Source organism: Colobus angolensis, unplaced genomic scaffold (assembly GCF_000951035.1).
Source record: "Colobus angolensis palliatus isolate OR3802 unplaced genomic scaffold, Cang.pa_1.0 Scaffold146, whole genome shotgun sequence".
Taxonomy (NCBI): domain Eukaryota; kingdom Metazoa; phylum Chordata; class Mammalia; order Primates; family Cercopithecidae; genus Colobus; species Colobus angolensis.
This window is the reverse complement of record NW_012114555.1, coordinates 2,207,601-2,220,437: the sequence shown is the minus strand read 5'-3', so window position 1 is coordinate 2,220,437 and position 12,837 is coordinate 2,207,601. Positions and strand designations below refer to the sequence as shown.

Here is a 12,837-nt window from a genome sequence, read left to right as displayed (position 1 = left end):
GCCCGCCACCTCGCCCGGCTAGTTTTTTGTATTTTTAGTAGAGACGGGGTTTCACCGTGTTAGCCAAGATGGTCTCGATCTCCTGACCTCATGATCCGCCCGTCTCGGCCTCCCAAAGTGCTGGGATTACAGGCTTGAGCCACCGCGCCCGGCCTATAAATGACCTTTTTTTAAGCTCTGCTTTTCAATTTTTTTTCCCTGTGAGTTTGGTTTAGAGGAGATGCCCTGCAATCTTTGTTACTATTATTATTTATTTATTTTTATTTTACTTTAAGTTCTGAAGTACATGTGTAGAATGTGCAGTTTTGTTACATAGATATACACGTGCCATAGTGGTTTGCTGCACCCATCAACCCATCACCTGCATTAGGTGTTTGTCCTAATGCTGTCCCTCCCCTTGCCTCTGACCCACTGACGGGCCCTGGTGTGTGATGTTTTCCTCCCTGTGTCCATGTGTTCTCATTGTTCAACTCTCACTTATGAGTGAGAACATGCAGTATTTGGTTTTCTGTTCTTGTTACAGTTTGCTGAGAATAATGGTTTCCAGCTTTATCCATGTCCCTGCAAAGGATGTGAACTCATCCTTTTTTATGGCTATGTAGTATTCCATGGCATATGTGTGCCACGTTTTCTTCATCCAGTCTATCATTGATGAACATTTGGGTTGGATCCAAGTCTTTGCTATTGTGAATAGTGCCTCAGTAAACATACATGTGCATGTGTCTTTATAGTAGAATGATTTATAATCCTTTGGATATATACCCAGTAATGGAATGGCTGGGTCAAAGGGTATTTCTAGTTCTAGATCCTTGAGGAATCGCCACAATGTCTTCCACAATGGTTAAACTGGTTTACACTCCCACCAACAGTGTAAAAGCGTTCTGTTTCTCCACATCCTCTCCAGCATCTGTTGTTTCCTGACTTTTTAATGATCACCATTCTAACTGCTATACTGCTATGAGATGGTATCTCATTGTGGTTTTGATTTGTATTTCTCTAATGACCAGTGATCATGAGCATTTTTTCATATGTTTGTTGACTGCATAAATGTCTTCTTTTGAGAAGTGTCTGTTCATATCCTTTGCCCACTTTTTGATGGGGTTATTTGTGTTTTTTTTGTAAACATGTTTAAGTTCTTTGTAGATTCTGGATATTAGTCCTTTGTCAGATGCATACATTGCAAAATTTTCTCCCATTCTGTAAGTTGTCTGTTCACTCTGACGATTGTTTCTTTTGCTGTGCAAAAGCTCTTTAGTTTAATTAGGTCCCATTTGTCAATTTTGGCTTTTTTTGCCATTGCTTTTTTTGCTTTTGGTGTTTTAGACATGAAGTCTTTGCCCATGCCTATGTCCTGAATGGTATTGCCCAGGTTTTCTTCTAGGATTCTTACAGTTTTAGGTCTAACATTTAAGTCTTTAATCCGTCTTGAATTTATTTTTGTATAAGGTGTAAGGAAGAGGTCCGGTTTAAGTTTTGTGCATATGGCCAGTCAGTTTTCCCAGCACCATTTATTAAATAGGGAATCTTTTCCCCATTGCTTGTTTGTATCAAGTTTGTCACAGATCAGATGGTTGTAGATGTGTGGTGTTTTTTCTGTGGCCTCTGTTCTGTTCCATTGGTCTATATATCTGTTTTGGTACCAGTACCATGCTGTTTTGGTTACTGTAGTCTTGTAGTATAGTTTGAAGTTAGGAAGCATGATACCTCCAGCTTTGTTATTTTTCCTTAGGATTGTCTTGATTATGCGGGCTCTTTTCTGGTTCCATATGAAGTTTAAAGTAGTTTTTTTCTGATTCCATGAAGAAAGTCAGTGGTAGCTTTGGGGATAGCATTGAATCTATAAATTACTTTGGGCAGTATGGCCGTTTTCATGATATTGATTCTTCCTATCCATGAGCATGAATGTTTTTCCATTTGTTGTGTCCTCTCTTATTTCCTTGAGCAGTGGTTTCTAGTTCTCCTTAAAGAGGTCCTTCACATCCCTTGTAAGTTGGATTCCTAGGTATTTTATTCTCTTAGTAGCAATTGTGAATGGGAGTTCAATGATTTGGCTCTCTGTCTGTTACTGGTGTAAGGAATGCTTGTGATTTTTGCACATTGATTTTATATCCTCAGACTTTGCTGAAGTTGCTTATCAGCTTAAGGAGATTTTGGGCTGAGACAATGGGGTTTTCTAAATATACAATTATGTCATCTGCAAACAGACAATTTGACTTCCACTCTTCCTACTTGAATACGCTTCATTTCTTTCTCTTGCCTGATTGCCCTAGCCAGAACTTCCAATATTATGTTGAATAGGAGTGGTGAGAGAGATGCCCTGCAATCTTACTTCATCATCTTTCTACAAATATTGTCAATATCTGTTTTTAAATGTGTTAGAATTGATTCTAAAATTTTTCCTGATAAATATTACAATCAAGCAAGATTTCTTTCTTGTCACCTTCTCTGGTAAAGTGTTATAATCAAGCAATTTTTATTTTTTCTAACCACCAAAAAGTTTTTATTTTTAACTAAATTCTTAACTTCGTAGAGTTTTATATTGTAGATCATTTATTGGAATATTAAAACTATCCTAATTAAAGTATATTTATGGCATTATATTTTAACATTTCAATATGCTTTTATACTATTTTAGAATGTAATTAAAGTATGTGCATCACCCAAATAGTAATTAATTTTGTGGTGATACACAAAGAATATCCCTGCTAATTTTATAAGTGTAAACATCCTATAAAGAAACTAACCAATTTCGTTGGATTTGTTTTTAAAGGTATTAATTAATCTTCGCAACCCAAATTATGAAAACGGTGATTCTCTTAGTTTCAGGACTCATTTGGGTTTAATTCAAGTTCCACTGAAAGTAAAAGACATCCCTGAATTGGTAAGTATAGAAACTTAAAAATAAATTAACATCATTTAGAAGATAATTAGAAAAATGTTTTTATACAGCATGTATGTAAAGCAATAAGGTAATCTACTCATTAAACAAATTAATAAAGTGACATTTATTCTTTTATTGCAAATATGTATATAGAGAGAGCAAGCTGCTTTGCTAATAGGACTAAAAATGAGTTTGTATTGACCTATAAATGCTTTTGCTTATTTTGTATTTTAATAAGTAGCATAGATTTATGAGACAGCTTGTTGGGATTCAGTTGCCCAGTGGATGGTTATAAAACTAATTGAGATAAATTGTGAGTTTTATAAAATTATTTTTAAGAAAGTACACTTTATTTAATTTCACAAACTTTTGTGGAGCTTATAACAAGATGAGGCACTTAGGGAGATGGAGAACATAAGAATTAATTAGAGAGTGGCTTTGCTCTGGAGACCATAATATTCTTGTGAGGAAGCTCATTTTAAAATGAAAAGTAGGGAGATTTCCTGATGGTGGAATTAAGAAATTGGCATAGAAATATAAATATTCTCTTTGGTGAAACTAGGAAGCCACTTATAACTCTGGTCATTAATGTATTAAGATAGAGCACTGATGATAAATGACTTAAACAGGGGAGAAGAATATCAAACCTAAATGTCCCTAGAAGATAGAAAGTATGAATGAGATTAAAGTATATTTATGGCATTATAGTTTTTGCCAATCATCAGTTTATTATCTTTCAGCTCCAAATTCTCCTTTTTGCTCTTCTTTATCATGCTGGAGCTGGACCCTATAAACATTTCCCCTTTGCCAGCAGGCCTGATGTTAGGCTTTGTCAATAGAAGGTTCTAGAGGAACACTGCAAGGCCATAAAAGGAGGAAGGGGCTTCCATTTCTAGCTCCTGTGTGTAGGAGTCAGCAGATTGGGATGCAGGAGGCTCAATACCACTCACCTTAGTAGTCCTCAATAGTCCAGCTCTAACCTGCCCCTTGACAAGTTTTTCCACCACCCCTGGTCTGCATTTGTGTGACAGCTACACTACCTCTCTACAGAGGTATGAATCTCAGCCTTCAGCGCCAGGAGACCCTTTTCTAAGTTCTTAGTTTCTTTTTTGTTTATTTTCCTTTAACCTAGAAGTCATAGTTGCTTTCTGCATTTGCTTCTTCTGTTTTTCCCTGTTCACATTTGTGGTATGACCCTTTCCTGACTAGATACTGACTGATGCAAGAAGCAAGATGATTTTCTCCATAGAACCTTAGAAATATTCAAGAATTGGAGGGACCACATGTCACAGAAAACCGTGGTGAGCCACAGGGCTGAAAATGGAGATTGTGTGAAAGTCTGGATCAGGAGAAGTTAGTCCCCCAGATTTCCATCACCATGCATACTCAGATGACTCCTCCTCCCCCACAGAAGACCAGAGGTGTATTCACTAGAGATCCACATGCAGAAAGACTGTGCACTCGGAGACCTCAGACATAGAGCAGGACAGGAATGAGCTATTGAAAACAGCGATTAAGTGCAAGTCTGCTGAATGGTGAGACTAATACTCTCATTCTTACCACCACTACCCTACCTTCCCCACCCTCCACCTTCTTTTTCCTCACCCTCAACCAACTCTAGAATGCCAGAGAAAAGACTAACAGGGATTCAGAGAACCCTTACAAAAAAGGGGTTGGCTAGATATTAAATTGCCTCACAATGAAGCCTACTGCATTCTGTGCCTGACCCTTGCCGACAGAGCTTCCAATCAGTTTTTTATTACCTCGTTTCTAAATAGGAATGACCAACCTAGAAACCCCAGACTTTTGAATTCTTCCAGTATGAGAGACAGGACCAAACTAAAGCAAAACCAAACAGCAACAACAATAACAAAACCCAAATAGCCAAATTAGGGAATGACTACTAATAGGCATTTCAGGTTCTGATTTACATTCATACTCACAGGATATAATAGACGATAATCTGGTACCAGGTTCACTTAAATTTGTAAGTGAAACAGGACAGAAAACAGCATGACAGTATACTAGCATGCCATTAGCAGGTTCATCATCACGGAGAGTCCTTACAGCCATCCCAATGCTACTTCCCAACCCTCACAATGAAGGTATGCAACTGGAAATGACAAGTCACATAGGCACAACATAGGGAAGTCTCATACACCATAGGAATCATTTCTTGTAATGCACATAAGCATAGCTTCTAAGTCCTCCCAAGCGACACCACACAGGTGGCTAAGGCCTGTGTTTTCCAGTCAGTTTTTGTACTCTACTCACAGTTTTCCATTTCAGTTGTCGTTTACCAGTCAAAGATCATGTTTTCAGTAAATAACATTGCTTAGCAATATAGTGGGGGCGTTTCTCTTAGAATTTTTTTTGTGTGTGTGATTCAGTACATTTTCAGGGCAACAGTGATGGGAGAAGGTAAACACAATGTCATCTTCAAATGGACATGTTAACCATTTATTCCCAAAAGGAGACTTTAATGAAACCGTTAATATTCTCAGTAAGATAAGATATTACTTGAAACAAGAACAGAATTTCATTAATGCAAGAAAACACTTGAGAATGAAAAGGAGGTTTTTGGATTAAGAATATAGCATGCCAAAAAATACATATCGATAGATGAGTTGAAAACAAAGCTGAGGAAATCTTTATCAGAAGATGAAGCAAAAAACCAAAGAAATGAAAAATAGGAGCGAAAAGTTTCTTAAATTACAAGATCAATCTACAAAGATTAACATCTGACCAAAAGGAGTTCCAGAAAAGGGAAACAGAGGGAACATAATTAAGTTTATAAGAATTTAAGAAAGATGTGAATTTCCAGTGAAAAGGCTTACCAAGTACCCAGTGGCATGAATGAAAGAAGATCCACACCAAGACACTTGAAAACGAGAAAACTGAAATTTTTTTATAAAAGAAAAGCAGAGTATATACAGTGTCAGGAATCAGAGTGGCATCTTACTCTCAGCAACAACACTGGAAGCCAGAAGACTTTGAAGTAATGTCTTTAAAAACCTGAGTGATTTCAAGCCTGGAATTCTATATGTAACTAACAGTCAACCAAATGTTAAGATGGAGTAAACATTTTCTGATATACTGATCTAAAATATTTACTGTTATTTAGGGAGCTCTTGGTAGAAGTACTTCAAACAAGGTCATAAACAAGAAGCAAAATATGGGACCCAGAAAACAGGATCCCAACCAAAGAGAAGGAGAATTTCCAGAAATGATAGTGAAGAGAAGTTCCAGGACAAAGGCTGTACAACTGGACTGAAACACAACAATCCTAGGTTGGAGCAGGAGGTTGGAAGGTTCCAGGAGGGATGCCTGCAAGAAAAACACCAAAAGTGCAGATGATCTCACAGGCTTGACTACATGCGAAATTATATTAAGGAGGGTCTTTTCAGAGTTGTTATGGGTTTAGGAAAAAGAGGTAAATGATTAGAGAAAATTGTATAAGTGGAAAATCAGTTTATGAACAGTGTGGAAAAAAGTATAAGAATGAAAACATTGATAAGTACAACATGCCTCACCAGTGAAATATTTACATAGTAACAATAATGCAAAACTCTCAATATGGATTTAATTAAGAATTAATGATGACTGAAGGGTGGAAATAGAATGTGCATGAGCTAAAATCCTCATTTTCCATATAAAATCAATAGATGATATCTGAAACTGCCACATGTAGAGGCAGTTTCATGTGAAGATTAGGTGATGACACTCTGAAGCCAGCCAACTTGAAGGAGTTTGCTAGGTAAAAAAGTAGGGAAAGGATAATTTAGACAAAATTTCAGCTTATGTGTGAATGAGACTACTGTGTATTCTATCTGAAGAGACCCTAAACTGATGCGAATGCATTCTTAGCTATTGGAGAACCAAAAGCTTGTGGCTAATTTTCAAGAAATTGTGGCTATATGATTAAGAGTGTAGTTAGTCCTTTTATTCCTCAGTCATTATGGATAGTTGTCCCTGCCTTGCCTATATCATGTAGCCTGGCAATATAATGATTCTGACTCCAGGATGCATGGTTTATCTGTGACCCTAGTCTGCCTGTACAAGTATTGAACTTGGTGAGGCTCAGTGAGTCCTGTGATCCTATAATGGATAGCCCTTAAACCTAATTACAATGTTATGTGGACACATACATATTAAACAGAAATTCCTTATAACTGAGATTTATTAATTTTAAAGTGTAGTTGTGACAAATTCCTATTTACTAATTTGGTTATGTGGAGGCAGCTGGTTAGGACTAGAGCTAAGTAGTGTGGTTCAATATTTATTGAACCCCTTTGCTATGTCAGGCCCTGTGCCAGGTAGTGAAGCAGAGTGCAAATGTGTATAAGAGACAGTGCTTGTCTTCCAAGTGCTGCAGACTAGTGTAGAGGTGGGCAGTAAAAATACAATTTTAATATGATGTGATTATGTGCTTGGTTGATAAAGGTTAATATATATGCATAGAAAGTTGCTTATATCAGCCTGGAATATCAAGGGAGGCTTCTCTGAAGATAAGATACCTGGGGTAAGTTGTGAAGGAAATCTGAGATTAGGGTCCATGTCTGCTGACACTGGGTTAAAAATAGTCCAGGGCAATGAAGTAGGAAATGGATGTTCAGAGTTCTGTTTATGCTTTTTAACATGTCCTAGCCTAAGTAAAACTCTCCATTTTAATTACAGAACCTAATATTAAAGCATTTATTGGGTATAAGTCCCTTTTGTAGTATGAAGATTAAAGTTATTAAAAAAAAGAAATACAAATGATTTCAGTTACAGAAGAGTACCTTAAAATAAATGGAAAACAATGGTTGAAAATGGAAGAATAACAAATTTTTACCTCTTCAGTCATTACAAATTGGTAACATAAGATGCAGTACTTTTTTTTTTTTTGCAGTTGCAAGATTTAATAGAGTGAAAGCAGAGCTGTCATGCAATGGGAGGGGACCCAAAAGGGGTTGCCCACTCCCAGCTCGAATGCCTGGGTTTATCTCCCAATCATTTTCCCTCCCCCTGTGCTCTCATGTGATATATGACTTGACAATACTTTACCTCCTGCTTTTAGCCTAAGTTGTATTTTAGTGAGCCCTCTTTACTACCTGATTGGTCAGGTGTGAGCTGGGTTACAAGCCCTGTGTTTAAAGGTGGGTGCATTCACCTTCTCAGCTGGGCTTAGGAATTCTTAGTCGGCCTAGGAAATCCAGCTAGTCTTGTCTCTCAGTCCCCCCTCTCAACAGGAAAACCCGAGTGCTATTGGGCAGGTTGACCAATGACTGCTCTAACTGCTTCCTGCTGAATTGGGGCATAGTGGGGTCATGCAGTTGCGATTTCCTCGGGAGGGGTGCCTTCGATGTCATTAATGTCAGAGCATGGGCTAGCAGGCCGGGCCTGGCTGGGGTCCGCGGTAGATCTTAGTCATGGACAAGATGCAGTACTTTTTAAAGTGGAGATAAAGTTTAAAAATCGAAATATAGTAGTAGTTATTTAAAATCTATACAAAAATGAAATGTGTATATGTGTATGTTAGGCTGAATAACTGTCTTGTAAAGGACATTAATAAATCACTAACTTAAGTAATAATAGATAATTAGTAAGGATTAAAACTAATTCCATTTTTTAAAGGACAAGGAAGTATGGGTTTAGCAATTAGAATAGTAACAAAATACTGAGGCAAATATTAATAGAAATATTTAATTACTTAGAGCATAAAAATGTGAATAATGTGAGGTTTTTATGTATTTAAAAAATACCAGACAAACATTCTTATTTTCCCTGGACATTACTAGATAAGTAGAGGAAGTCTGGAGAATAAATCTGATTTATCCTTATTTTAGCAGAGCACTTGATGGTCCAATTGTACTTAAAAATTAATTTAAGTTGTTTTGGATATTTGCAGTGTTTAGTTGATTAAGATCTGAGTGAGGTACAGTACCATAGAAAGCACAAATACAGGATCATAGTGGTAATTTTAGACAATGATTTTAGAAGATAAAATTGGTAAGTGATACGCATACTGAGTGTTTGTGTGTGTGTGTGTTTCAGGAAAGGTTTAAAGTTAGTTTTTTACTGAAAGGATAATTATCATTCCTTATCTTACTGAGTAGTCTGTTACCTAAAAAGGCAAAATCAAGAACTGTTTTTGGAAAACAGTTATTTTAAACAATGGCAGCACTCATTGGTCAAAAGGCAAGAAGTAAAACTTTTATTAGGTAGGAAAAATTAGGAGAAAGAAAAATGTTGCTAATGGCTCTCCATTTGGATAAATATTATATGTTTGTGTCTTTCCCATTGTATATTTGTATTTCCTAAATGCTTATATCTTTTCTATTCGTGATATTTCATATGAAAATAATAAACATTATATAGTAATCACTGGTTATTCTGTTCCTTAATTTTGGACTAATGCATTATTATTTAGATGCTTAATATGTCCTTTTCTTTTTTAGGTATTTGAATAAAGCAAAGCCTCTTTTCACATTGTGATTTTTATTTAAGCTAATGTTTAGGCAAAGGTGATCTTTTAACAATGTGCAGTAAAGTCTGAGATCTATGTCAATTCTACATATGTTATTTTTCAGAAAGAATGCTTTGTGGAACTTGGCTTAAATATAGGACAACTGGGTATAGATGATTCTACACAAGTGCCTCCTGGTTGGTATTTTTCCAGTTAATTCAATTAATGATAAATGAGAGTGAGCCTAAGGTTTATGTTGCTATTTCCAAGTTAATTTAGCAGTTTTTTTTTATATCTGAAAACTAAGCATGCTTTTGCCTCTCCTTGGCTACTGTTATATATTGAATAGAATCCTGTATGTTGTAAGTATTAAGAGTTCAACTAAATTTTGTCTTTTTATTTGATCTTTAAAATGATTTTGAAAAGTCATATATAAGTTATTTTTGTTGTCAGAACCTTTAGTGGCAACATCATTTCCTGGCCAACAGTATCTGTTTTTACTTTTGTATCACCAAGTTAAGTGAACACTGACGTCTACCTTGAGTCATCTTAGGCTTTAAAAATAGTATCTTTTAAACCTTAATAATCCAAGCAGTTTTCCTAACTTTTCCCTTTTTGTGCATAAATTCAGTGTATATTTTATTAAATACTACACTGGTATTTAGCTATAATAAAAGCGAAGTAAAAATTTACTTAAAGTATGGGAGCCTTGTATTGTAGTGGAAATAATACTAGATAGGGGTTAGGAGACTATTCTGGTCTTTCCTCTGCCACTGGCTAACTGTGTAATTTGCACAAGTCACCATACATCTTTGGACTTGTTTCTTCCTCTATAAAATAAGTTGGCTCTTACTACTATTATAATAGCAATATTACATAATTATTACTATTATTATTACTATATAATCAGAAATAACCATTGAGCACATACTATATGTTGTATCTCTATTGTCTCATTTTAACCTCTCAGCAACTCTGTAAGGTATCTATTTTCATTTTAAATACTTTATTAATGTATAATGCACATAGAGGAATACATATATAATAAGAGGACAGCTTAATGAATTTTTACAAATTGAATACACCTATTAAAATACCCAGAACACTAAACAGAAGCCCTCCTCCTACCCTCTTTCAATCTTTAATCCCCATTACAAAGATAACTACTATTCTGATTTCTGGCAGCACAGATTAGTTTTTCAAATTCTTGAACTTCATATGAATAAAAGCATACGGTATGTCTCTGTGATGTTTGACTTCTTTTGTTCAAATTATATTTGTGACATTTGGCCATATTGTTACATGTGTTTATAGATCATTTGCTTCCCAGTGTTCCACTGGATGCATATACCACACATTTATTTATCTATTCTACGGTTGGTAAATATTTGGGAAGTTTCAAGTTTGGGGATAGTACAAATAAGGCTACTATTATCATTCTAGTGTGTGTTTTTTGGTGAACTTATCTATATTCTGCTGTGGAGTATATACCTGGGAGTGTATTTGCTAGGTCCTAGAAATATTCATTCATTCATGCATATTGATATTTGTATATGTTCATTTTTAGTAAATAACTGCCAGTGAGTTTTCAAAAGTGTTAGTACCAGTTTACACTTCTACCAACAATGTGTGAGAGTCGTAGTTTTGCTGTATGTCCTCACTGATGCTTGGTGTATTTCATCTTTGTCTTAGTCAGTCTGGCAGTGTATAGTGGTATTGCAATATGGTTTTAATTTTCTTATATAATGTGATGTAGGATTATTATCTTCATTTTAAAGTTGAAGATGTGGAGATGTTAAGTAACTTGCTCCAGGTCACAAAACTAGTAAGTGGTAGAGCCAGGATTCAGAACTAAGTAGTCTGTCTCCAAAGTCTGCTACACTGTGCTGCTTCCCTCCTACCACCTTTGGCAGCCTTTTCTTATTTTATAAGAAGATGTAAAATATCTTATAAAATAAAATACCTTATACTTTTATTCGTGGCAAATGATAGTCATATAAGAAAAGGAAAGGAAGTAGTAACACAGCCTTGAATTATATTTTTATTTTTTACTTTTGAATAATCTTTAAGAGTTATTTAAAATTATTCTAAATCTCATAGTATCTGTGCTTTAGAAGACTTAACATACTGTATTTTTAAACTTACAGTGCAGATTTTCCTTCTTTGATTCATTCATAATATAACAAATGTGTTTGGGACCCTGCTGAGGGCCAGGGGTTGGTAAATACAGAGTTTTACGTAGAATACATAGACATAAGACATAATCTCTGCTTTTAGGGGAAAAAATAGTGGTAAGTGACAGATAAGATACAGTGTGATATTTGCTGTTATTACCTTTAAAGGGCGATTGGAGCATAGAACATCTAAGCCTGCTTGAAGCTGACGACCTCTTATTTTATATTTTAGTCTGTGTCTTTCGCTTTAAGTTGGAAATGTAATGCTAATGTTGGAAAATGTTGCTATACTTGTGTTTGGCTAGAGGCAAGTTTTTTATATTCAGAATTAAATTTAAGTGTGGCTTAAGGGAATTGTGTTCTTACACATCTTTAAAACTTCTGTTACCTCTGTTTTATCATTACTGTTATTCAATTATTATATTTGAAATGCATTTCTTACTTACGAGCTTTTATATGTAAGTCGGGAGAAAAAGTCCTTACAATTATACTATAGAATCCTTATTTGACAATAATAATAAAAAAAAAACAGTCATAGCCATTATTTCTACAAACTCAGGAACACGCATTGCATTTATTTTTAATACACACACACACATTTACTATGGAAACCATTTATAAGACTGATATTAACAGAGTGAGCAAGATCAGCATTCTCTCATAAGCCTTTATGATAAAGGAGGTCCTATGTTGATATTATTGTCTGAATGTACGTAATAATGAATCTTATTAGACGAGGGTTCTACTAAATAGACAATTTCTTTCTAAAAGAAAAAACCATACTCAGTTAGTGCAGTATTTCCTGAAGCATTATACTAAGGAGCACTCATAAGATGCCCTGTGAAAAGGAGAATCTTGTTGTCAAATAAGGTTTGAGAAGGGCTGAATTGTATACCTTCTTAAGATGTACAGTGTATGTTACTATCTTAAAGACTATGAGAAGTCTTCACTAAACTATTAGCTTAGCATCTTCCAAGATCGTTTTAACAGAAGTATTTTTCCTGAGCAAGATCTATTAATATAGATGCATCTGTTAACATAATGGTCCTCAGGGCACTCTGAAAAACACAGAATTAGAGTATAAGTTGGAGATTCTGATTCTGACTTTTTAGGTTTCTTATTCTTAGGACAGAAAATAGCATTTAAAAAGCAGAATTCTTGTATTTCACATAATTGAATAGTTAAATTTTTTAAGAAGTCTGATTATTATTATTTCATACTACTTTGGGTAATAAAGCACTGTTACCATCTAGTAATATCATCTGCTTTTATTAGAAAATGAGAATTGGCTGGCAACTTATTTTTACTTGATTATTCAACTGTCCTTTATTCGT

General features: G+C 35.2%; 1 protein-coding gene across 2 annotated transcripts in view; it reads left to right on the top strand.

The window, feature by feature from the left end:
- The window catches only part of TBC1D19 (TBC1 domain family, member 19), a 171,520-nt gene that overhangs the window by 75,775 nt on the left and 82,908 nt on the right, over positions 1 to 12,837 (top strand). For both annotated transcript variants that reach the window (XM_011935632.1, XM_011935631.1), the window contains 2 exons: positions 2,771 to 2,881; positions 9,454 to 9,526. In XM_011935632.1, the coding sequence (XP_011791022.1) occupies positions 2,771 to 2,881; positions 9,454 to 9,526 (184 nt within the window). The remainder of the gene's footprint in view (positions 1 to 2,770; positions 2,882 to 9,453; positions 9,527 to 12,837) is intronic.